This window comes from Glycine soja, chromosome 15 (genome assembly GCF_004193775.1).
Source record: "Glycine soja cultivar W05 chromosome 15, ASM419377v2, whole genome shotgun sequence".
NCBI classification, from domain to species: Eukaryota; Viridiplantae; Streptophyta; class Magnoliopsida; order Fabales; family Fabaceae; genus Glycine; species Glycine soja.
The window spans coordinates 46,923,165-46,950,401 of NC_041016.1; the positions used below are offsets into that span (position 1 = coordinate 46,923,165).

The 27,237-nt window shown below is 34.5% G+C and overlaps 1 protein-coding gene across 3 annotated transcripts; it reads right to left on the reverse strand.

Annotated features, from left to right (window-relative positions):
- Positions 1 to 1,323: 1,323 nt before the first annotated feature.
- On the reverse strand, positions 1,324 to 26,801 carry LOC114386887 (mitochondrial inner membrane protease subunit 1-like). Of its 3 annotated transcripts, none has more exons than XM_028346951.1 (4): positions 26,040 to 26,801; positions 24,368 to 24,478; positions 23,849 to 23,900; positions 1,324 to 1,757 (listed from the first exon to the last, which is right to left on the reverse strand). In XM_028346951.1, the coding sequence occupies exons 1-3, from the start codon at positions 26,235 to 26,237 to the stop codon at positions 23,865 to 23,867; spliced, it is 345 nt and encodes a 114-aa protein (XP_028202752.1). In that variant the 5' UTR covers positions 26,238 to 26,801; the 3' UTR covers positions 1,324 to 1,757; positions 23,849 to 23,864. The 3 variants fall into 3 exon arrangements, with proteins under 3 accessions (XP_028202752.1, XP_028202751.1, XP_028202750.1); XM_028346950.1 differs by lacking the exon at positions 1,324 to 1,757 and adding an exon at positions 23,357 to 23,622; XM_028346949.1 differs by lacking the exon at positions 1,324 to 1,757 and having other exon boundaries at positions 23,357 to 23,900; positions 26,040 to 26,800.
- Between the last annotated feature and the right edge of the window lie 436 nt (positions 26,802 to 27,237).

The following is a 27,237-nucleotide window of genomic DNA, read 5'->3' on the forward strand; positions in this document are numbered from 1 at the left end:
GTTTTCTATCCTCTTCAGACCATCTATCTCTAGGTTTTTCTATAGTTATGCTTTCACTTGATGAACTACCATCTATTGTAACTCTTTCTACTGTAGTGGGTATATAAGGCCCTATTTCTATGGCTTCCCAAATATTTAGATCTATTGCCTCAATAAAAATTTGCATTCGGGTTTTCCAGTAGTGGTAACCCTCTCCATTAAAGATTGGAGGTCTATTGATAGAATTCCCTTCTGGAAATAAGGAATTTGTTGAGGCCATCTTTTTCTTGAAGCTTCTAAACTTTATACAAGAATGAAGCTCTGATACCACTTGTTAGACAAGTGGCATCAGATATCTTAAGAAGGGGGGATTGAATTAAGATATTCCAAACTATTTCCCCAATTAAAAATCTATTTCACTTTTTATTCAAGTTATAAATTTCATTTATAATGAACTTCTTAAATATTGATTCAAATAAAACAATTTGAATATGAATATAAAGCAATAATAACCAAAGGAGATTAAGGGAAGAGAAAATGCAAACTCAGATTTATACTGGTTCGGCCACACCCTTGTGCCTACGTCCAGTCCCCAAGCAACCCGCTTGAGAGTTCCACTATCTTGTAAATTCCTTTTACAAGTTCTAAACACACAAGGGCAATCCTTCCTTTGTGTTTAGAATTCCTTTACAACAAGAGACCAACAGTCTCTTAATCCCTTAGAGAATGAGAAGAAGAAGAAGAAGAATGAATCTCTCTAGAAAGAGATAGATTTTACAGATTGAGCACTCAAATAATTCCTTAATGAATTACAATTGAATTGGCCAAGGAATTCTTAAGAGGATAAAATGATTTTTGCTCTTTGAGAGGATAAACACTTGTTGTTCTGAAAAACTCTGAGCAAATTCGTGTTATAAGTCACATATATAGAGACCATTGGTGGTCATGAATAAAGTCTTTGAAAAGTTGTGACTCTTAGAAATATTTTTTGAAAATCCTGTCTGGTAATCGATTACAGAAATTGTGTAATCGATTATAGCTTTTAAAATTTGAATTAAAACGTTTATTAACTGCTGGTAATCGATTACCAAAATTGTGTAATCGATTACACAGTCTAAAATTTCAAATTCAAATTTTAGTAGCTGTTATAAAACATATTTGGCCACTGGTAATCAATTACATCCTCTGGTAATCGATTACCAGAGAGTAAATCCTTTGAAAAACACTTTTTTTAATTTAAATTACTAGCCCAAACCTTTTGCTAATTCAATTAGGAATTCCCTTCCTAATATACTAGTGATCATCTTGATGTTGTGACTTGTAATCTTGAAGTATTGTCTTGAATTTAATCTTGAAAAGCCCATTTGCATCAATTGCATCATATCATCATGATCATCATCAAAACACCAAAGGCAATTGCATCTACATTATGTCCATTTTTCTGTTACCTATTTTCCTCTACAATTAAGTGCTTCAACTGGATTCATTCTTCTTTGCATCTAACACCACATATCGTTGATTTCATACCAACAAGCATCAATTTATAACCAGATTATTGAAGTTGTTAATAAAGATGAAGGTGGTATGTTTTTCCTCTACGAATATGGAGGTACAGGAAAAACATACATTTGGAAAATATTTGCTGCAAGTTCACTAAGAGTTGACAATAAAATTGTAATTATGATTGCTTCTAGTAGCATAGCTTCTCTATTATTGCCTGGAGGTAGAACTGCACATTCAAAATTCAAAATTCTTGTTCCAGTTTTTGAAGACTCAACCTGCAATATCCATCAAGGAACTCAATTAACTGAACTACTAAATTAGACATGTCTAATCATTTGGGATGAAGCGCCTATGACTCACAAATTCTGTTTTGAGACACTTGATCACAATCAAACACAACTCAAGGGACAATAAAATCTTTGGAGGTAAAGTCATGGTCTTTGGTGGAGATTTCTGACAGATTCTGTCAGTGATTCCGAGAGGCAGCTGCTCTGATATTATTATTGCAACAATTAATTCATCTTATCTATGAGATCATTGTCAGGTCTTGAGGCTGACAAAAAACATACGCTTACAAAACAACATGCAAGCAACAGATCAAGAAGAAACTGCATCTTTTGCACAATGGATTATAGATATTGGTGATGGTATTATTGGACATGACAATGATGGCTATGCTACTATTGAAATTCCACAGGAACTATTAATCACAAAATATGATGATCCCATTCATAGTATAGTCAGTTCTACATTCCCAGATTTATGTCATCATCACAATGATCCCCAATACTTCCAATCCAAAGCAATATTAGCTTCTACAAATGAAACAGTCCAACAAGTTAATGATTATATACTTACATTGATACCAGGTGATCATATACTAAATTATCTTACTGTGTTTTTCATGTTTTAGTTCCGAGGAAATCATAATAACGATTTATGTTGCAACTTTGGTGAATTTGACATTTTTTGTTAATGAATTGGCGTTTTCATCTTTAAAATAATCATAGGTGAACAAATGAAATATCTAAGCTATGATTCTGCTGATAAATCCGAAACCATTGAAAATTGTCATTTTCGCTTACTAACAATTGAATTTCTTAATTCATTGACAACATCTGGCTTACCCAATAATAGTCTCAAACTCAAAATTGGATCACCTATAATGTTATTAAGGAACTTAGACCAAACTCAAGGGTTGTGTAACGGTACTAGGTTAATTGTCACAAGGCTAGCAAAACATGTTATAGCAGCTGTATTCATTTTTGGGACAAATGTCAGAGATCATGTTTATATCCCACGAATGTCTATGTCGCCTTCTCAGTCACCATGGCCTTTCAAGCTATTGAAGACACAATTTCCAATAATGTTTTCATATGCAATGACAATTAACAAATCCCAAGGACAATTCCTATCTTCAGTTGGACTTTACTTGTCAAAACCAGTTTTTTCTCATGGCCAATTATATGTTGCATTACCAAGGGTCAAGTCAAAGAAAGGCCTTCAAATTTTAATACATGATCAGAACAAAACAAAAAATGACTTCAACCACCAATGTGGTTTTCAAAGAGGTCTTTACAAATATTAAAAGGTAAATCCAATTTATTAGCAATTCCAAATTTTATTCTATGCACAGTTATATTTACCGCTTACTCATGGTCTCTAATATGCAGTTAAAACATCATCAAATCAGCCAATATACGATTCATCAGCTTCAAATAACCACTATTCCATTATGAGGTACATTTTCTTATTTACTGCATTTTAAATTTCCATCCATTTTCATAAACTGCAAATTAAGCATTTCTTTGATGAGTTGCACTAAAAAAATATTTTTTTCTGCTATACTTATCTCAATTTAAATACTACCATTCAACAAATTAACTCTATTTCGTGCTATTCTTATCACAGTTTAAGTACTACCACAACATCACATTCCTAAAAAACAAATGTATTGGTTGCCAAAATTAATAATTCCAGGACAGTTTTCTTTCTCATTTTGACCTCCATAAATTCAGCTAATTTTTTGCCTCATAGTCCAAGACTTTAGTTTGCAATTTGCCGTTATTGTGGGCTTTTAGTTTTTGAGGGGAAAATTAAAAACTTAAAATCCTACATCTTATTGGTTTTTTTCGTTATAGGTTTCCCCTTTGTTTTTATTAAATATACCTCACTCCTTAATCAAATCTGATTCCCAACTGAATATGTTATTGTTGCTTTTTTAGTAGGATATCAACAAGTGTTCAAACCTACTTAAACTAATGCACTTTCATGTCATCAACTGTAATCGAAACTACCCATTTTTAAATAATTACAAAGGCCATACGAAATGTTATGTCTCCCAAATGATTACCCACTTCAGCATTAGACACATGATTCATTTCATAATGGCCATTGTATTTGTAACAATAAAAAAAATTCCTGACTCTAAAATATCTAAATCTTTGTTACATTCAACAATCAAAAACCTCTTCACCTACCTCCACCACTACGTAGCTTCACAGTGATTAAGCTGCCCATTCACATCCAATCTTCACATGTAGCATTCAATTCTCCACAGTTCCCAAATCGCTTAACTTGCCACCAGTTACACCCTTGGGAAAGCAATGACCCTTCCACCACCCACTACCTCACACCACCAAAACACGTTGCCTTTTTCTGCGACCTCCACTTCAGCTTTACAGAAATCACTCTCTCAACGCCACTGCCACTATGAGTTTGGATTCATCAACTGCCTCAAGCAAGGTCAATATAAACCAAATACCTCACTCAATGTATATTCATTTGGTGGTTTTTTTCTTGCTTTTGCTTACATTTTTCATGCATGTCTCGAACCAAAATTGGTTATCTTGCCATCTGTATTTGTCACTTTTTCACTTGCAATTTAGGGCATACATATTTCTAACTTCTAGCTTTGAATGCATGGTTGTCAATGCACAGTGACTTCCTACGTTTGTCACTCAGCCTTCTTTCATGTCCGAAACCCTTTATCCATTTTTCCTATCTTCTATTTGGGTTTTTTCCACCCTTTCTGATAGGTTTCTTACCTACTATGTTGCCATCTACCTTAGTCATTGCACCAATTGTTATTTGGCACACACATATTTGTATTTTATAGGTTTCCCTGCATGGTTGGACATTCTAGATGTCAGCAATGCTTAAATCCGCATTTTTCCCACTCACTCTTTTTGTATGCATGTTCTATTTTGATATTTTCCTGATACTAATTCAAAACCATGTTCCAGTCGTTGTGATAGTGTATTCTTAAATAGATTCTAATAAATTATTATTCTTTAACACTAGCAACACTATTAAATTCTTTAAATGTTAATTTAGTTACGTTCTATTTCAGTTGTTTCCACATATTCTATTGAACTTCTTAGCTATTATGCTGAAATCTATATAACACACTCAAACTTCTTATGTTTCATCAATGCAAAAATCCATTACAACATGGTTTGATCTTTTGCTTCCATCGTTGTGCGCAAATTTCACATTTGTGTCTATTGCATTTTGTTGGGTTCTATTAGCATTATTTCCATGTATTCTATTAAGCTTCTTAGTTGTTAGGTTATATACATCGTCTGTTATGTTCTTTTCATAATGTTGATTCTACCCTCTGAAAGTTTCTTCCATTTAATCAATGCTTAAATCCATTGACCCGTAGTTTCATCTTTTGTTTTCATTACTCTGCATGAATTATACATCTTCTATTTCAATTATTTTCATGTGTTGTATTAAACTTCTTAGTTGTTATATTATATGCATGTTTTGTTATGTTATTTTCATTATCCTGATTCAGAACTCTGATTCCTCCATCCTAATAGTGTGATGTCAAACAACTTAAATTCAATTATTATTCCATTGCAGCAACACCCCAATTTAGGTCTGCAGACATTAATTTAGTTTCCTTCCATTTCACTTATTTTTCCAATTTAGGTATTATGTTGTCCCAATCAAATTGGTCAATATGCATATATTTTTTATCTTTTTCCCAATACTGATTTACACGTCAAATTTTAATATTGTAAAATTGTGTCCTCTATTTCTTTGCAACATCAACAAAAATTACTTCCGTTACTAAGTTAGAATCCTTAAATGCTAACTCCAATTTTTTTCATTTCACTACAGATGAGATTCCCAGCTATCAGACGCCCATTAATATTGTAGTTTAAAGCAGCATTCCCTTATGATAGAGTAAAATCAAATGGCTACTTTGCCTACTTTTGCCGCTGCTGCTTTTGATTTTTAAAACAGATTTTTTTTTCCTTGCAGGACACCATAGAAATACCAGTTTTTTACCACCAGCAATGGGAACCAGATTATCCAGAATTCGTCCACTTCAAATATGATGGGGCCACCTATGAAATTCGAGTCAGGCAACACAGGGGAAAATTTTTCTTTGCTGACGGCCTAACAAGATTCAGGAAAGAATTAGAAATTTATGAATTGATAACCATAGATTTCCTTGCCTATGACCACCACTCTAAATTTGACCTCGACTTTACTCCACCAGTAGAGCAGCAGGCATGCAAAAGACCATGTCGCGCCTCAAGGAAACATATTTGGACCGTTCCCATCACTCAATCCAAGCTAGGTGCCCCGTATTCACTGGTAAAATATTCATATCTATTTATAGCTTCTATACAAATCTTAATTTCAATGCTTAACTTTTCTTTTTTCCGATAGCAACTTTCACCCTCTACCACACAATGTCTAATCCATTGTGGTCAGCATATGACAGTCCTCAGAAGATTCAGACCTCCACTACAATGGAATCATCGTGCTTGACAGTAGGATTGGTGATAAATATGTGGTTCAACCTTGGTATAAATTTCTTGAAGAGAGCGATTTCAGCCACAGACAACGAAGTTTCGTTCTACTATAAGCGTCACGACAAAATCTGGGAAGTTGTCATTAGACGCCAAAAAGATTGGGATGACAGCGACACATATTAGGTTTTAGTGTTGTTATTGAATATATTTTGTTATTTTGGCAGACAATTTTAGTTATCTTTGTTTGGAACTGTCTTTATACTTATGTTCTATGGATTTGGCAATCAATATGTTGCACTATATAAAACTTTTTAATATCAATGTTAGTCTTTTTCCTTTCTTACAATACCTTTCTTTTAATTCTTTCATCGAAAATAAGTTGACGAACGACGCGTGCATATGCACGGATTACCGACTAGTTTATAAATATTTTATTTGCACGAAAAATATTTGTAATTTTTATTCAAAGCAGTAAACATTCACAGGCTAAGTTGTATATTTTTACATATGTTTTGTTATTATTATTATTATTATACATGTTTATCTAATTGTTAAGTATATTTTGTAATTAGTTAAATTGTGAGATGTTGAATTGTAGACATGAGATATGGTTGTGAATAAGTGTGTGATTAATACTTGATGTGATATTACTTGTATTGTGAGTTGTGAATTATACAATAACTTGACTAGTGTTAAAAGAAAAATGTAGGATTCTAAGTTAGGAACCTGGAGGATTAAATTGTAGCACAATATGTTAAACGTGTTTGAATCATGAGTGTGAGGTTGTGGATATTATGTAATTCGAGAATAGTGTTTACATGCAAAAATTATTTTTAGGGGTTGAACCTGAATCAGGAAGAATGATGCAATCCTACCCCACAAGGGCATTGGATAGAAAACTCCAAATAGATTGGGCCAGAGATGCAAGAGAAGGCCCTAGGATTCTTATGAGCCTTAGGGTAGATTTCAGGCCCATGGGCTAAGTATGAGCTCACTTATCTTTGTAAATATTAGATTAAGGTTTCATTATTTTTGGGCCTTGTATTTAGGGCTCCATAATGTAGGTAGGGTACCCTAGAAATATAGAATTTTTCAGCCCTTGTATTTTAGAGCACCTAGACTAGTTTTTGTATTAGGGATAGTTTTGTAATTTCACATGCACTAAGTGGATATCTGATGTGTGTGGTTAGAAATAAATTTAATTGAATTGGTAGAAGCCCAATCCAATTAAATTTTAGAGGGGGAGATAAGCATTTGCTTACTACACCACATTGCCACATCATATAGTCACACTTTGTGCATGTCCTTCATGTTTTTCATGCCTCATGACACCTAAACACACTTAGTGGAGAATCTTGAAATTGATCTTGGATTAATGGGCTGAACCATAACTAAAATTCATTAATCATAATTAGTGAAATTTTGGCTCTAAAGTTTGGCTCCACAAATTCAATTTCAAATTCAAGTGAAATTTGAATTTCCCTCCAATTTTGTGTGACATTTAGACTATAAATAGAGGTCATGTGTGTGCATTTTTTTCAACTTTGATCATTTGAATATTAAACTTCAGATTTCAAAGCTCATTTAGAGCACAAAATTCCGTGCTCTTCTCTCCCTCTCCCTTCATTCATCTCTTTCTTCCTCCAAGCTCTTATCCATGGCCTCCTATGGTGATGAGCTTCTTCTAGACTCATCTTCTCCTTGAAGTGGCGTCTCCTCTCTCTCTCCCTTTCTCCATTCCGCTGTCATTCATCTTCCGAGAAGCAAAGGAATCCATTGATGAAGAAGATCCTAGGCCTACAAGCTCCAATGAAGCTTGCATCATGTGGTATCAGAGCATCTTCATCTAGGTGATGTTTTTTTGCTTCCTCTATCTTTTTGTTCGGTGAATTATCTTTAATTCCTTGTTTTTCATCTTATTCTCCATGTATATCCTCTATTGTCTTGTGGTATGGTGCTGTTTAGAGTAGATTTAAAAAAAAATAAACCAATTAAATCTTAGATCTACACTTGTTCTTGCATTTCTATGGTTCAAATTTTGTAGATCTACTCTTGAATCTAGTTTTTGTGTTGATTTTAGGTTCTATCAATTTTCATTCATAATATTCATGTGCTGAACCTTTAGATCTAAATTTTGTTCCAAAATATTGATTAGAAAAAAAAAAACACAAAAATCTAAGTGTAAATCACTTAATCCATGTTGTCTTAGAGTCATGTTTAGTCATAGTAATTGTCACATTATGTTCTAAGCTTGTGTTGAATTTTATTTTGTTGATTGAATTCTAGATACATTTGTTCATGTATTCTTGTCATTCTTAGCCTATCTTTTGAATTTTGAGTCTAATTCATGCATGTTATTTAGTTCATAACATGTTCTAAATCAATTCCTAGAAGTAGTCTTGTTCTTGAACTTTTTTTTTGTTTTCTAAGTTTCCTACATGATGCCTGTGATGAAGTTGAGTTGTGGCTGGATTTGTGAATCAAAATAAGTCTTAAGCTCTCTTTAATTGTGTTATTCAAGATAATTGAGTATAAGCAAACACAAATTGTAACTATCCAAGCCTTAAGCAACATAAACACTACTCTTGATTTCTAGGTTGAAATCGCTGGTGCTGACAGCTTGAACAAACGAACTTGTATAAATTACTGGGAATTGGTCACTACGTTTTTTGAGCTAAAACTTTTACTGAATTTTCTAGACATCTGGACCAAAATTATAAAAAAAGAACCAAGCGATTTGGATTAAAGGAAAAAATAAGACAAATCTCACAAGTTGGCAGAAAAATCAGTGTCCAGAAATAAAAAAAGTGAAAGGAAAGTATGCTTGTTGTTTTGGCTCAAAATTTGTTCTATAATTGGTGCCTATTTTATACCAATCCTAGTTCTGAAATTTCAATTGAAAATTATTGTGAAAACAAGTGCCAAAACTAGAGGTTTCTTGAGTCTTTTTTTTTTAGAGTTTTTCTACTCTACTCTAGAGCCATTCTAGGTTTCTCTTTGAGTCCTAGCTTGATTTTTTGTGCTTTTCATTGCTTTAATTGTTGAATAATCCTTGGAAATTTGTCTTGTTAAAACTCTATTGGTTTAACTTTTATTTCAAATTTTTTTGTCTTTGGTTATTGCTTGTCTCTTTGTTTCCTTGTTTGTGAGTTGCCATACAGAGAATTGGAAAGGAGGATTGGTGTCATATCTTGAAGAATTTGAGTCAAGAAGCAAGGGGTCAACCACCTTAAGAGCTATTGGACTAAGAAGCACTCCAAATTGAGTGAAACACTAAAGAAAGAATAGCCACCACAATTGAGGACTTTTTTCTTTGTAATTTTGTAATTGGCAATTTGTTTTGCTTTCAAATTTTGTAACAAAAAGACCTTTCATTGGAAGTAAGTTGGGAGCCTCCGCTAGGTCACCCTACTTCCATTTGTGTGTAATAATTTTAGACAATTTCCCCTTAGGATAGTGAGTGTTTTGTTGGGAACCTTAAATTACGTCATCCAAACACTCTTAGGATCCGCCTAGTTTGCATTTCTTGCACCTTATTTTCATAGCTTATTTCCTTTACCCTCCATTGTCAAACCGCTTAGATAGCTTGCCTTTTACCAATTAGTTTTTACCTTATCTTTTACACCTCTTCTAGTGTTTATTTTGGCTAGTTTCAACCATAGTTTATTTTACCTTTTGTTTTCAAACCCCCAACAAGAAAGAACCATAACTTAGGAACCAATATGAGTCTTCATTCTTCATCTAGTGTTAATGGTGAGGGTTCTACTCCTAAGGACCCCTTGTATAAGATATTAGATGAGTTGAGATCCCTTAATTTGTGGAAAGAAAAACGAGAAAAGAAAAAGGTAAAAAGAGAGTGGAAGAAATAAGTCAAGACGAAAGAGAGAAAATAATAGAGGAAGAAAGAAGAAAAATAAGGAAAGAAATGAAAAGAGAAAAACATGTCTCCTATAGTAGTCATAACTCTTGCAAGAGCCTAAGTGAAGAACTTCGTGACTATTATGATGGAAGGCATAGGTCACATCTTAGACTTCACTCCCATAGGAGAGAAAATGAAAGAAAGCCTCAAGAAGTTAACATTAAACTCTCATACTTCCATGGGAAGGACAATGTAGAGGCTAATTTAGATTGGGAAATAAGGGTAGAGCAACAACTTTAAAGGAAGTCTACTTCAAAATCTTATGGCTCTCACTCTTATCCAAAGAAAGACCAAGGTCAAGGAATCTTAGGGGTGAGACCTTCTAAGCCCAAAGATGATAAGGGGAATACAATAGAAAAGCAACCCCTTAAGGCTAGTATGCAAGAGAAGACTAGCTCCATGAAGTGCTTTAAATGTCTTGGAAGAGGACACATTACTTCTCAATGCCCTACCAAGAAAACCATTATTATAAGGGGCCAAGACATTTATAGTAGCCAAGATGAGGCTACTACTTCACCTTCCTCTAGTAAAAGTGAAGAAGCAAAAGGGGAAGAATCTAGTGAAGAGATCTACCCCCAAGAAGAAGGACAACCTTTAATGGTTAAGGAGGAGTGTAAGGAGGTAAGTGTCTCCTCCAAGAGGTTAGCTAAGAAGGAAAGACATTTTGAAATAAAGACAAATATTAAAGAAATTTCCCTTCTTAGACAACCTCCACATTTTCTCCTTTGTAAAAAGCCACTTGTTAGCATTGCCACATCTCTTAGGCTTGAGTTTATTCCTCAAGTAAAGGAGTTGTTGGATGAGGGTTTGGTTCGCAAGAGATTAAATCCTTGTGTTTTGTTGGTACCCAAAATAGGTATTATTAGGCATCAAATCCCTAAAATAGGTGGTGTGATGAATGCTTTGGGTGGTGCAACACTCTTTTGTAAAATCACTCGTGCACCCAACATCTTCATGATTTGTGTACATAGGGACTCATTAGGTAGGTTTGTTCTTATTTTTAGTTTCAATACAAACTTAGTCACTCATATGGGACACCTTAGGTTTGTCATACTTTTTGGTAGGAATAATCAACATGAAAATACAGAAAAAGGTAAATTCTATTGTTTTACTTTTCTTAATTTTTTAAATTGTGAGCAAGGGGTTCCCATGAACCCTAAGAAAATAAAGGTCATTCCTGAGTGGCCCGCTCCACCAAGTGTAAGAAAAATTTGGGGCTTCCAAGACTTAACAAACTTTTATAAAAGGTTTGCCCCATATTTTTCTATACTTGTAGCACCACTCATTGAGTTGGTGAGGAACCATGTTCCTTCATGGAAAGATGCCCAGGAAATAAGTTTTCAGACCTTACCTTACTTCAACATACTAAGCACCACTAATACATATGTTTTTGTTCTTTTTACAGGTGTTGAGGAAAAAAGCCCAGAGTTTCAAGAACCTCGGGATTTGAGGTCAAATCCTTTTCAAGGGGGAGGGAATGAGGCAATCCTATCCCGCAAGGACATTGGATAGAAAACTCCAAGTAGATTGGGCCAGAGATGCAAGAGAAGGCCCTAGGGTTCTTATGAGTCTTATGGTAGATTTCGGGTCCATGGGCTAAGTATGAGCCCACTTATCTTTGTAAATATTAGATTAAGGTTTCATTATTTTTTGGCCTTGTATTTAGGGCTCCATAATGTAGGTAGGGTATCCTAAAAATATAGGATTTTTCAGCCCTTGTATTTTAGGGCACCTGGACTAGTTTTTGTATTAGGGGTAGTTTTGTAATTTCACATACACTAAGTGGATATTTGATGTGTGTGGTTGGAAATAAATTTAATTGAATTGGTAGAAGCCCAATCCAATTAAATTTTAGAGGAGGAGGTGAGCATTTGCTTACTACACCACATTGCCACATCATATAGTCACACTTTGTGCATGTCCTTCATGCTTTTCATGCCTCATGACACCTAAGCACACTTAGTGGAGAATCTTGGAATTGATCTTGGATTAGTGGGCTGAACCATAACTAAAATTCACTAATCATAATTAGTGAAATTTTGGCTCCAAAGTTTGGCTCCACAAATTCAATTTCAAATTCAAGTGAAATTTGAATTTCCCTCCAATTTTGTGTGACACTTAAGCTATAAATAGAGGTCATGTGTGTGCATTTTTTTCAACTTTGATCATTTGAATATTAAACTTCAGATTTCAAAGCTCATTTAGAGCACAAAATTTCGTGTTCTTCTCTCCCTCTCCCTTCATTCATCTCTTTCTTCCTCCAAGCTCTTATCCATGGCCTCCTATGGTGGTGAGCTTCTTCTAGACTCATCTTCTCCTTGAAGTGGTGTCTCCTCTCTCCCTCTCTCAATTCCGCTGCCATTCATCTTCCAAGAAATAAAGGAATCCATTGATGAAGAAGATCCTAGGCCTACAAGCTCCAATGGAGCTTGCATCAGTAAGATCCTAACAAATTCTTCATAATCTAAGTCTTAGGGTAAATACACTTAGTTTGAGTGCTCATTTAAGCCTATGTTGATCTCATATAATTGTAACATTATCGTAAAATAGAGTGACCAGCAAGAGTGACTTTACATACTGATTGTGTGATGTGTCTTATTATGTACTCCTAAGTGCTCTAGTATGATTTTTCACTCACATGGTATCACATTGCATATAAGCTTGAGTCTTAGTATAATTGTTGCATAACGCCTGTGAATTATTTATCATGAAATATGATTTGAGTATGTGATTCATGTGTAATGTGATTGATAATTAAAACATGAATTTTAAATGATATAGTAGTGAAGTAACATGGATTGGATTAAGTTGAGTTATGTTATAAATAATTGTATAATGTATTTTGCTTATGTTTTTGTTTATTCCTATTTTATTTAGAAATGTGATAACTCACTCCCAATGTGTTTGTGTTTGGGCTGATTACCATTTTGTTTCAGGTGAGTCAGCATATGATGAGTTCTATAGTGGAGATGGAGAGACTTAGCCTCTGACAAGAAAATATTCTGATAAATGCAACATCGAGTCATAGGATTTTATTTCATATGTTATAAATTCATGAATGATATAGTTATTTTATGTTTTCTGTTTTAGTGTGACTTCTTTCCATTTAAAATGGGTGGCCTTGTTCTGAGCCAAGACAATTTTATCATTTATTCGAAAAAGTTATATTATGATTTCACTAAGTGGATTTAAACATTTTATCTTTTTGAATTGTTTTTATTTAAATGTGTTTTAAAACTTTTAATTAATCCCGCATTATTTTTCCTTTTATTATTATTATATATTTGTGTGTGGTAGAGGGTGTCGCAAAGCATGCCTTTGGGCTTCTTCGTGGATCTTCTTCGCGCTAAGCTTGAACTAGCCGTTAGGCGAGGAGACGCGATGAGTTTGTCTTGTGCACTACACGAGCTGTTCCAATCTTCAACTTTTTTTAAGACTTTTTCTTTAAGTTTTTGTATCAATTTTTCTTCTAAAGCACTTGTAATTTTCTTCTTTTGAATCCCGCTGGTCAAAAATTAAAATGTTATTAAAATCCTCATTATTTCATTTAAAACAATAGTAAAATAGAGGAATTCTAATCATTCTTAATCAAGATTGACTATTAATTAAACCTAAATTTCACAGTTATCATATAGCGAATGGAAGCCTTTGATTTTAACACATTGGGCATTGGTTAATAATTAATAAAGCATTTGCCTTTGAGTGTGGACAATATATGTGAATAACAGTTGTTAGTCGTCATTTACGACTAACTATCGTATTGAAAAGTTTTATGAAATTTATGTTTTTTCCCCAATTTATGGTTCTTTTTGTAGGATAGAACATATTTTTATGTTTAGTTTAATTTTTACTCAGTAGATACTCCCAATATTGTGAATTAATGTGGTTTAACTTCAGTTTCAGGTTAAAGAATGAAAAAAGAAGGTTAAAGCAGTTGGTGTCTCGCTAAGCGAGACATATGCGCTTAGCGAGTAGCATCCGTTACGCGAGACACTCAGCTCGCTTAGCGGGTTTAGAGGATTTGGAAGAGAATCTATCATTCATGCATGCATCCAACACGCCATCAGCTCGTTCATCGAGTCATTTGTCTCTTTTGGCGCTCAGCTCGCCCAGCTCGCTAAGCCAAAATTCACTAACTCACGCTTAGCGGGAAATTGGCGCTAAGCGAGCCTTCAGGATCAGAAAGCCCTTAAAAGACTGAAGTTGGCGAAAAAGAGAAAAGAAGAGAAGAGAGATGTAACAGCCGAAAAATAGAGCGAGAGAGAAGAACTTGGACTTAAAGTCTCAGCCTTTGAGAGATTTTGAGTGATTGTTAGGTTTTTAGAGGTGGAGACATCCCCACTACTTTGTAATCTTAATTATCCTTCAAAAACCTATTCTTGGGCTGAAATGTGCTAACTTGTAATGGAAGACTAACTCTCTTATTGGGGGTTTCTGCTAAACTTTGATGTAAAATCTTTTACTATCTATTTAAAGTTGTTTTTATGTGTTTATTGCTTCTATCTGCACTTAATTCTTGCATGTTTGTGGCTTGATCACTCATTTATGTGTAAAGTTAGAATTTATGGCATTGGAAAGTGTTTTAAATCCTTAGAATTGGATAGAGCAGGCTAGAGAACTGTATGTCTGGACACAGAGTGCAGGGATTTAGTTTATATCATGTTGTATTCTTAATGCAACTTGTTTAGACTAAGTTCGACGAGGAATCTAGAACGAAATTTAAATAGAGTTAGACCCATTCACTCGAGGGATCCTGGTTTTGGTAGTTATTTTCAGCATAGAACACTAAAACAGCCTTAAATAGAAAAAAATACTTAATAACATCAAGTATGTTCAGTAGGAAGACCCAACGTTTTAATCATTTGTTTATCTTTCACCTTTAGATAGTTAATTTTGCAATTAAATTAGAACTATAGACTCCATTTCTTTTTATACTTAATGGCTTTATACAAATGTTTACCTTCTGAATGAATGCTCTCTGAATGAAACAAGTTCCCTGTGATTCGATACTTGATTCTTACCGTTTTATATTACTTGTGACTCAGTACACTTGCTAATTAGTATCGCAGTTGGGTGAGTGCGGGAACAACAGTTAAGTCCTTTAATAACGTTGAACCCATCCACTTGTCATAAACTCATTAATATGTGAAAAATGGTCATCCAAACCTAACAATCTCCCCATTTTTTATAATGACAAATAATATAAATTTTGAGTAACAAAAACATAATCAGTATGATGTGTAATGCATTTAAACTCCCCTTGAGTTTAGCATAGCATGATGATGATATATGTGTAAATCAAAAAACTAAAAAATGCTAATATATGGTAGTGAAAAAATCAAGATACTCCAAGGCCATTTTTTCATCTATCAAGAGTTTGCTCTTACAATCAAAACTCCTTCTCTCCTTTTTTGTCATAAGCAAAAAGGCGATGGGTTTGAAGAGAGAAATAATGATGGTGGTGGAGGTTGAGTAAATGGAGGTGAAGAAGGAATAGGTGGAGGTATTGGTTCAACAGGCGTGGTGTCAGCTCAAAAAGTGGAGGTTTAGGTGTAGGTGCAAGTTCAACAACAACTCCGAACATAGTCCTCCAAGCTTGTTGAAGATTTTGAAGAACAACACCTAGCTTGGAGATCTGGATTGTTATTGCATTTTTCATGGAGAGCCTAAACTACTCATTTTCTTATGGTTAGCGTTCAACAAATGATTTCATGAACTGCCCAATCATGTCTAGCACCTAATCTCTACTTATAGTAGTGGGGGCGAATAGTTCAACGAGGTAGGTCTTGAGCTTGTAGAGTAAACAACAACAACAACATCAGGTTCACCCTTTTCTCTTAAGGTAGCTTCATTTAAGGTTGTACTTTTCTAGGATGCAAGTTCCTTGTCTTGAGGGACAACTTCATCAGCTATGGCTGCATTGGATGTCTTTGGTGTTTCATCCATGATGCTAGTGTTAGTAAGAACATTAATGACCCCACGTACAATGGTATAGTCTAGAGCTTGAGCATAAGCTTCAGCTTGGACGGAGGCAACTTTTTCCTTCATTGCAACAACAATCATTTCTTCTTCTTCTTTAGTCTTCTTAGCTGTTTGTGCATCATGGAGTTGATTCATGAGCTATCATATGTTCATCACTCCTCTTAAAGGGATTTTAAGTCCTTTTGTATTGAATAGTGGGATATCGTAGAAGACGCTAAATGAATGAGTAGTTGTAGGCATCTTTGTTACGCAGATGCAAGCACAATTAAAGTGATACTTCCTGACTGAATGTAACACTTGAATAATGTCACGGTGAACAACATTGTCACTTCCATCATAATCGGATGTGGAGGCCTTCAAGGTGTCAGCCAACATGATCTGATTCCAAAAGGTTCTTGCATTATAAGCATCTGGAGCATGAACAAGCTTTTTCCACTAAACAATGAACTCCAATTTCTTAGGTAGTTGGCAACTTCCACCTTCATTTGCCTTGAGAGCATTTCTTCAGTGTAGTGTAGATTGAATCCTTTCATTTTAGCATCATCCTAGATGAGTAGAAGAGAACACACCTTATCAACAATTACCTTGATATTGGTGGCCTTAGAGATGTACAACCCTGAAGGGTAGGCAGTGGCTTGATTTCTCACATACATTTGTGCATGATGGTTGTTAAGGGAGTAGTGGTCTTTTGTAAATGGCATCTAAAGATTCATCTTCTTTTGGAATTCTCTCTTGGGTGGGTCCACTTCTTATGAAAGGTCCCTTTTGTGCTTCTCAAACAGATCACTGGGGATACTATTTTGGGTGCTCTTTTTTTCTTTACATTTTTTAAGGTTTCTCCATGCTACTTGTAACCTCAGTATATGGTTAACTCTTTGTTGGGTGCCAGGTGTAAGCCAATGTGGTTGCATCTTTATGACTTGTGGCAATACTAAACATGTCCATTGTGGAGGTTATAGATGAACTACGGCATCTGAGCTGTGAAGGCCTTAGATGGTGTGTGCACATAATCATGCTTCATCTATCCTAATACTTGTACTGTTGGACCTTGTGGCCTCAATAATCTTAAGAGGGATAGGCTTAGAATGCAGAAGAAGCAACAACAATCAATTTAATAATGTTCTATAATATGCAAGGCAAAATTGATTGCAATAACATAAATGAGATAAGGGAAGAGAGAATGCAAACACAGTTTTATACTGGTTCGGCCACAACCCGTGCCTACGTCCAGTACTCAAGCAACCCACTTGAGATTTCCACTATCTTTGTAAAATCCATTACAAAGTCTGAACCACACAGGGACAACCCATCCCTTGTGTTCAGGAATCCTTTACAACAAGAGACTCACAGTCTCTTAACCAATCTCATTGAATAAGAAGAATAGAAGAAGAATTCTCTCTTCAAGAGAAGAATATTACAATGAAGATCCATGGATGAACTCTTAATGGATGTGCAAGTGTTTGCCCAAGAGTTCTTTGAGAGAGCATTTGACAATGAAGTTCTCTTGGAATCTCTCTCATTTTCTTTTGAGAGGATAAGACATTTTGGACCAGCAAAACTCTCTCTCTAAAATTCGTGCCCAAGTCACCTATATATAGGCCTTTGATGACCATTCACAAATCTAATGAAAAGATGTGACTGTTGGCAGATTTTCTGAAAACTTTCCACTGGTAATCGATTACAATGTTTGTGTAATCGATTACACAGTTATAATTTGAAGGGTTATGACTTTTGAATTTGAATTTCCAAAGTTTCGTTGCTGGTAATCGATTACAGACATATGGTAATCGATTACATGTTGAAAATTCAAATTCAAAACATTTTTCAACAGCTATTTCTCAACCCTGTCTTCTGGTAATCGATTACACTTCCTGGTAATCGATTACCAGAGCCTTGAATGTCTTGAAAACACTTTGTTTTAAGGCAAGGCTTGGTCTTTAGTGAATCTTGAAACAAGGCTTTGTTTGTTGAAGCAATCTTGAATTATTCTTGAAGCAAATGCTTATCATTTGAAGCAGCCTTGTTAGATTCTTCTTTGACATCATCAAAATCATGTATACTTACATTCACATTCTCCCCCTTTTTGATAATGACAAACATGTGATTTCTTCTCGACACCATCAAAGCTTGCATGATTTACATCTCCCTCTTTCTCAAGCAAATTCTTCTTGATATCATCAAAATTCTTCATGATTTACATTCTCCCCCTTTTTGATGATGACAACCACCTGTAGGTTAGGAGCAACAACAAAGAAAATATCTATTTGCATATAGTTTACTCCCCCTTGGTTTTACAATGATTGCTTATATGAGATAATTGAAGATTTCATATTTTTCATATATAAAAAGTTGTCTCATAAAACAATAGATAATTTTTCTTACTATTTTATCTTTTATCTTTCTCTCCCCCTTTGTCAACATCAAAAACAAATCATGAATAGAAAGGAGAAAGATGTTACCACTTGTTGCAATGTATGAGAATCAAGTGATACCAAAAGGCATTAAAACAATCATTCAATATTATCAAGCAAAAACAAGTACAATAACACTTCAATCAAATACAATCAAATACAATCAATCATCAAATATTTCAAATCAAATTAATTAAATTAACAATCAACTAACTAACTATACACAATAATTTCTATTATTAAAAAATTCAAATTCCAAATTTCAAATTTCAAATTTTAAATTTTAAATTTTAAATTTTAAATTTTAAATTTTAAATTCCAACTTCCAATTTCAACTTTTAGTAACTTCCCCTTCCAACTTCCAACCTCCATTTTCAACTTTCAACTTCCAATAACTTTCATTTCCAACTTCCAACTTCCAGTAACTTCCACTTCCAACTTCCAACTTCCATTTTTAACTTTCAACTTCCAATAACTACTTCCAACTTCCAACTTCCAAATTTTAATTTCAAATTTCAAATTTTAATTTTCAATTTTCAAATTTAACTTTTCAAATTTCAATTTTCAATTTCAAAATTTCCTTTTCTAAATTTCAAATAGTTTTCTTAAAACATGAAACTAATTTGAAAAGTTTAATAGATTCTTTAAAAACAATCAAAAACTCAATCAGGAACAAACATCAAAGACAATCAAACACACAATCATCAAAAACAATTAATCAAATATAAAATATAATCAATCAATTAAACTAACAAACATTAAATATCAAACAAGCAAAAACAAACACATTAATCAAAAAACACAATCAATCAATCATCAAACACAATCATCAAGGAAAATCTAAACTCAAGTAGCAAACAAGCATCAAAAGTAATTAATCAAAGACAAGTGACCTGTTGGTATCATTTGATATCACTTGTTGGGCTTGTTGATCAAGTGGCCTTTGTTCGTTGTCTCCATAAATCGCATATTCACTTTTCTTAGGGAGAAATGAAGTCTTCGTTTGTTGTCTCCATAAATCACATATTCATTTATCTTGGGGAGAAATATGAATAAACTTTGAGAAATTGCTATCAATGTATCGACTTTGCTCTTCTCCATTTTCATAGTCTTTCATCACGATACCCAGACTTATGATTTTCTTCTTTGAATCACTTGAATAATTTATGACATTATCTTCCCAAGTGATATATCCTTTCTTTTCTTTCTTCTCTTTGAAATTCATCTTGTCGGATTTTTCCATTCTTCTTTTAAACACAGGACAATTGAATCTCATGTGCCCAAGTTGATCGCACTCAGCATTTTGGGGCTAAAGAGAAACCTTCTTCTTTCTTCTTTCATCATCATCTTCTTTCTTCTCTAGTTTTTTTTTATGTAGTTGCATTTCTCTCTACCACTGTAGGAATAAATGAATCAAATTCAATGGCTTCCCATATCTTTAGATCTATGGCTTCTATAAAGATCTGCATTCGGGTTTTCCAATAATGATAACCCTCACCATTGAACATAAGAGCCTATTGATATAATTTCCCTCAGGAAATGGAAATTTGGATGAGGCCATATCTATTCTTGAAGTTTTTAAACTTTATACAAGAATCCTGCTCTGATACCACTTGTTGGACCTTGTGGCCTCAATAATCTTAAGAGGGATAGGCTTAGAATGCAGAAGAAGCAACAACAATCAATTTAATAATGTTCTATAATATGCAAGGCAAAATTGATTGCAATAACATAAATGAGATAAGGGAAGAGAGAATGCAAACACAGTTTTATACTGGTTCGGCCACAACCCGTGCCTACGTCCAGTACTCAAGCAACCCACTTGAGATTTCCACTATCTTTGTAAAATCCATTACAAAGTCTGAACCACACAGGGACAACCCATCCCTTGTGTTCAGGAATCCTTTACAACAAGAGACTCACAGTCTCTTAACCAATCTCATTGAATAAGAAGAATAGAAGAAGAATTCTCTCTTCAAGAGAAGAATATTACAATGAAGATCCATGGATGAACTCTTAATGGATGTGCAAGTGTTTGCCCAAGAGTTCTTTGAGAGAGCATTTGACAATGAAGTTCTCTTGGAATCTCTCTCATTTTCTTTTGAGAGGATAAGACATTTTGGACCAGCAAAACTCTCTCTCTAAAATTCGTGCCCAAGTCACCTATATATAGGCCTTTGATGACCATTCACAAATCTAATGAAAAGATGTGACTGTTGGCAGATTTTCTGAAAACTTTCCACTGGTAATCGATTACAATGTTTGTGTAATCGATTACACAGTTATAATTTGAAGGGTTATGACTTTTGAATTTGAATTTCCAAAGTTTCGTTGCTGGTAATCGATTACAGACATATGGTAATCGATTACATGTTGAAAATTCAAATTCAAAACATTTTTCAACAGCTATTTCTCAACCCTGTCTTCTGGTAATCGATTACACTTCCTGGTAATCGATTACCAGAGCCTTGAATGTCTTGAAAACACTTTGTTTTAAGGCAAGGCTTGGTCTTTAGTGAATCTTGAAACAAGGCTTTGTTTGTTGAAGCAATCTTGAATTATTCTTGAAGCAAATGCTTATCATTTGAAGCAGCCTTGTTAGATTCTTCTTTGACATCATCAAAATCATGTATACTTACATTCACATGTACTATGATGGTTTCCTCGGGAGTTGGTTCAGCAAGGATGATCTTAGAGAAGGAAGATGCAGATAGTGGATTACCTTCAATAAATGCTAGAGAAAACCTTTGAACATCTATCAAGGCTTCCGTTTGTTGTGTTGATCCTATGAACTTCTTGAGGTGAATGGGGGATGGAGGTGGACACGGTTTTGTTGTGGGAACTGGACACATCTTGAGAAGGGAGACAGAAGTTTCATCAACAGACTCACTGTCTTAAGAGGATGAAGCGAGATTCTCCTTGTTACCAGTAAAGGAGACTGTCCATTCGTTCTCACTAAACTTGGGATTAGCTTTTGTAGCTTGAGTCTTGATTCATCTTGGGGTAATGGATGGAATGACAAATTCTTTGACTTCAGGGGTTCGTTGGATGATTTTTGTCCTTTTTGGGGTAGGGGTAGCTTGGGTCGTAGCCTTTTGCTTTGGAAGAGCTATTTGCATAAACCCCTTGTCCTCTTCATTTGTTTCACTTAGGACTTTGAACCTTTGTGGTAATGACTTTTCTTTGGCTAGACACTTAGGGATGGATGCACTAGACTGTTCACGTCTTTTCTTTGTCTTGTGCTTCCTTGTAATCTTCTCCTCTTCTTCTTCCTTATGTGATTGTTTCCTTGGCTTTTTCTTTTTCTGTTGTTCAGTCATAATCTTCTAAATCTTCTTTGCAATGCCAAAGCTGTTAAGACCTCTGTCTTCATCTGTGATGGCCTTGGCAAGGCTCTTTTGCTTCCTCTTGTCTATTGCATCTAGGTCCACCTGAAGAGCTTTCTTGAGGTTTTGTTTCAAAGCAACCTTCATAGCTTTCAAGTTAGTTTTGCTATATTTTTGTTGCTTAGCAATAACTGATCCTTTGGCTATAATGGTGTGCTTAAAGTTATCGTCCATCTTGTCAAAGACATGATAGATGCCTTGATCACATAGCACCTTCTTGATTAGGGTAGCATAGTAGATGTCGTCCAGACCACCTAAGCCCTTTAGACCTCTCAAAATGTTGATGTAGATAGTGTGAGGCATGTCAAATGGAAGATTCCCCATCAAGTGAAATAACACAAACTTGTGGAGATTCAACACAGATTTCTTTGATCCTACTTTGTGGAGAACACTTTTATTAAGAATGTTGGCCCAAATCTTGGCCTTATCACACATCAGGTTGTAAACTATAGTCTTCTGGTCACCTGCTTTGTCGGCATTCACCTTGTACAATGCCCTTGCAACATGGGATTCATAGTTTTTCTCCTATCCTTCTTGATAGGTGCTTCCTTCATGAAGGCACCCAGTTGCCTTGGTAATCAATTCGCTTGAGAGCACCACCTTGGTTCCCAGAACCTTGAATACAATAACCTTCCTGTTGGCAAACTCAACATTCCTCCAGAATGTTCTGATGAGTTCTGGATAGATTGTCTAAGGCAGATTATCACACCTTTACAACAGGTCTACCAAATTGAAGTATCCAATAAAAAGTACTTCATTTGTTGACAAACCTATTCCACTGAATCACAAATCAACTGTGATTTGATAATCAGATTTCATGTTTTCTAAATTACAGACTTATTATTATTTAACATTTGTCTGCTAACATACTTGATTATTCATCAACCTTTTTTCGCTTATCTCTATATATTAGGCAGGGCATTAGCAGCACCATGTCACTCATCCTCACTAAAGTGAGACCACATTACCTCTAGGCTCGCACCCTAGGGAAAGGTTCACAAACTTTATTCCTCTTCTTGATCTCTGCCAATCACTTTTTCTTTACTCAATGATTTCCAACAATATAAGGACTAACAAAAATTAATAATATTAATTTGTTTTTCTGACTGCGATTTCTTTTAGGACGACTAATCAATCTCTGTCCTATTAATCCTTGCAGCTTGGTAAGATGCAGAGATGGGATCAATGGCAAAGAAACAAAATATATTGAATATCAGCTAGAGACTAAGCTCTCATACAAGGAAAACCAGAGCAATGCTCCTCAGTGAAGTGATATTTTCTCCCTGCCTAACCACTAGGGTCCTAACAGAATAGTCATGTAATGTTCCTACCCTTATTTTCCATGCTCTATATTTGCATATTCCAAATAACTGCCACATAAGCAGCTACCTCCTTATCTTCTTTTTTCTCTCTTTTTTTTTCCATATGCTCATAGACTCTCAAAAACATGGACCTGTCTTGTTTAAAGCCCACTAACACATTATCTTCTGATCCAGTAGCATTAGGGCCCATATACTGTACTCTATCACAACTCCACTACAACTCATAAATCTTGCTCCTCCCTAAATAAATGATATTTCCAAATTCCAGTTACTCGGAAATTACACAGCTGGATCTACCTGGTAAAGTCAACTTTCCCTCTTCCCAGGAGATAGACAGGAAAAAATCTGACAGGAGAAGAGAGGTAGCCTTATATCATGAGAATTTAAACATTCAAACATCTGCATTAATAGGCATAAAACCTGACAATTTTAACTCTAATAATAAGCAGAAATTCATATGAAAGATTTCATTTTCTCTATAGTAAAGATCATAACATTCATTCAAGACTGTAATAAATGCCTTAAAAAAAGATGAAAACAGACATCTCAAACCCAACTGAAAGTACAGTACCTTCTTTAAAATTTCTTCATTGGTCTAGCCCAAAGCTATCAGGAGGCCATACCTAATAACATATAGTATTCACAAGATCAAAATCAGCAAATAGAACAATTTTGTACCTGCCAACATGAGCTTAAATAACATGCATTCTTTTCCTATCAAGTAAAATAATTGTAGTAAAGCATAAAAAGGTTCAACCAATTATTCAAAATGACCTATGCATGTTTCACATTCCACTCAAAGATCAAATTATTCTAGGTTATGATATCTAGTAATCTAGATCAGCAACAAATATCAGTAATTGCCATATGCATTACACTTGCAACTATAAAATCAGAAGTTTTCGAGTATCTGTGAGAAAGGGAAAAAAAACTTAGCAGCATTATATTAACATAACAGTATCATTACAACCCACAACCCAACCCAAGAGAATTGTGAAGTTCTAAAGATCTCAAGAATAAAGGAGTGAAACCTAAAGAACCAATCCTTAAAATACATAAGAATGTAGAATGTATGAGGTACAACAGTTACCCGGAAAAACACTTTTCCTTCTATAAGACCGTATGGAACAGGACCAAAATGCCGTGAATCACGGGAAGCATAAATGTTATCCCCTTGAATCCAAACATGTCTTTTTGGCACCTGTGGACAAAAGAATGACAAAACAAAATATAATAGCAATAAAAAAAATAAACTAAAATAATGGACATAGATAGCAAAGCAACCAGCTAAACATAAATTCCAAGCAGAGGGAAAGAGAAAGCTTGGGAAACACATAAGATTATTGTGTAATACGTAATTAACTTCTTGACACAAAGACAGTTAATAACTAATTATAGCGTCTTAAGTTAAAAAAACAAAAGTAATTGGATTAGAACGACTCCCTTATCAAAATGGCATGGACACAAATAAATAAGGGTGTGGATTTAAAATAAATAGAGAATTGTATTATAAAAAAAACTATTATAATTTTTTTTTTAAAAAAAATCTCTCAGCCTAAATCATAGGGGAATTTTGTGTCACAAAACTAGCCATCATAAGCAAATAACTCATCTTTTACCACAGCTATTACCATAAAACAGAAATTCATTCCATCATGTTTAGGACTCTGCTGCTAATGTTATGCACAGGAAAGGGCTGCTATGTGGCATCATATAACTTATTGCCAGGTAATGGAATGAAAATGTAGCCTAGACATCTAAATCAGTAGAATGAGTTGCCAAAAATACTCATCTAAATGGGGCACAACATATAAACAACCTTTTGACAAATCATAAATTAACGCATTGACAAAAGGCTTTCGATCTCATGACAAAAGCAACTTTTACAACTGCCTCTACTCACTATGATCCTGCATGGTTAAACCATTAAGCCACTACTTTATAGCAATTACACATTTATATATAGTAGACTCCACTGCAAATATTCATCTAAATTCATAACAGGAAAACTACGGAGCCATTAGTTTGAGAAAACCTTTCTGTTTTCATGTTTTCTGAAGTTTATCCAGAAAAAAGTGAAAATGCAAAATGACAACAGAAGACAATAGCTTTCAGCATTTCTCAAACAATTAGCAACTTTTGAAAACAGAAAACAAAGTGAAATAAAAAAATGCAAAAGACTGAAATCAAACAACCCCTAATTTTGCAACAGGTTCAATCTCATATTTGCTGCCTAACACAATAAAACCATCAACTAGGTACATATAAAAGACTTCTGTTATCCAACAATGTAAAGTTTTTTACACCATCATCCAATCAAAACCCAAAACTCATCATGTATTTTAAGTTTCTTGACTTTGACAATGACTACCTTAAAAGTCATATCAAAAGATGATTTCTAATTAGAGTTTGTTCGGATAAACTTCTCTAAAAGCACTTATAGGAAAAGAAAATAAAACAAAATGAAAAAATCTTAGCTTCTGCGCAAGCTAATTTGTATTAGCTCTATTACATTAGCTTCTCTAAAAGCATATTTTTAACTTGTGCATTAATTAATTTTAGCTTATGAAGAAGCTATGTTCATTTTTTTTTCTCTTAGAAGTGCTTTTGGATACATGCCCTAGTTGACAATGAAAAAACTTTTAGACGGACAGTGGATAACTATTAAGCTCTTTTCACAATCAAGTACTACAGGGGACAAAACAAAACAGATTAATTGTGCAATAAAAGCAAATGAACAACAAACCATTAAGCACACACACCACTGCAACTTGAGCAGCTTTAGAGTGCAAAGCGTCGAAGTAAGTGACGTTGTCCCCTTCCACGCGCTTCATCAGCCTGATCTTAGGGTTCAGAGGGGACCGAACCAGCACTAAATCTCCATGGCCGATATTACCGAGCCGCGGCGAGAGGGGGTCGGTGAGAAGGACGTCGCCGGCGGCATTGAGGGTGGGGAGCATGCGAACCCCATAGACATGCAATCAGGGGATCACGCAATTGGGTCAAAAGGGTATCCGAAAAGCACGAAGAGGGAGAGAAAAGCTTGAATCTTTGAAGGGAATGAATAGTACGTGACAGGGGGATGAGCGACATGGTTTTAATTATTTTTGTTTTTTTATGATTCTTGTGAATAAACTTGTATAAATTAATTTCAGAAAATAAAAATATAGATTTTAATGTTTATTAAATTTTGATGTTACAAAAGCAATCTTGAGTTTAAAGGAATGAAGAGTTGCAAACTAAAGCTCACCATAGCTATTGGACTTTCGCAACAACAAAGAATGATATGGTATAAGTGAAAGAATCTAAAGAGTTGTCACACCGAATCTGCACCTTGTCCCAACGAATTTGAAAGCTGAAAATCAAGAGCTTGATCAAGAACTCGCCACAATAAGTACATATCTTGCTTCAATGACACTTGGGCGGAAAGCATAAAGATTCAAGTTAAATGTCCTTTGAAAAGATGAAGTCTGGTTGTAGCGAGAAGTGTCATCACTACATCGAGCGTCTGACTAGGAAAGCAAATATAGATTCAACTCTTATTAAAAAAAAAAGCTTGTAACATCTCAATCAATACCTTTTTGTCATATTTTTAGATTCAATGATAAATTTTCAACTTTTTCTTTCTCTTTCTCTTTTCTCTCTTCTTTTTTTATTGCAAATTTGGATTTTTATGTTCTTTGGGATCAAATCATGATCCATATGAACTAAATCTTGACAATGTTGATTGAATGAAGTAGTGTTTAAGTATGTGATTCTTTATTTTCTGATTTATTTTTATTAGTTGTGTGATCCTATTTCATTTCTTTGCTTAGATGCATGCTTAGGCTTGATCAACCTTGTAACAGTCGTTTTTTTTTTAATAAATAAATAATACAGTAATAAGTTAATAAATAAATAAAAATATAATTAGGTCATAAATCTCCACTATATAAACCAAATGTTAACCTAGAGCAGCTT

Bases quoted from the DNA above. Each gene is read 5' to 3' on its own strand.
- LOC114386887 (XM_028346951.1), bottom strand. From the start codon at position 26,237: ATGCTCCCCACCCTCAATGCCGCCGGCGACGTCCTTCTCACCGACCCC. The intron at 24,479-26,039 runs GTGTGTGTGCTT...TTTTGTCCACAG, and splicing joins AAGCTGCTCAAGTTGCAGTG to GTGCCAAAAAGACATGTTTG. The intron at 23,901-24,367 runs GTAACTGTTGTA...ATATGTTATTAG, and splicing joins AAGGAAAAGTGTTTTTCCGG to GTATGGCCTCCTGATAGCTT.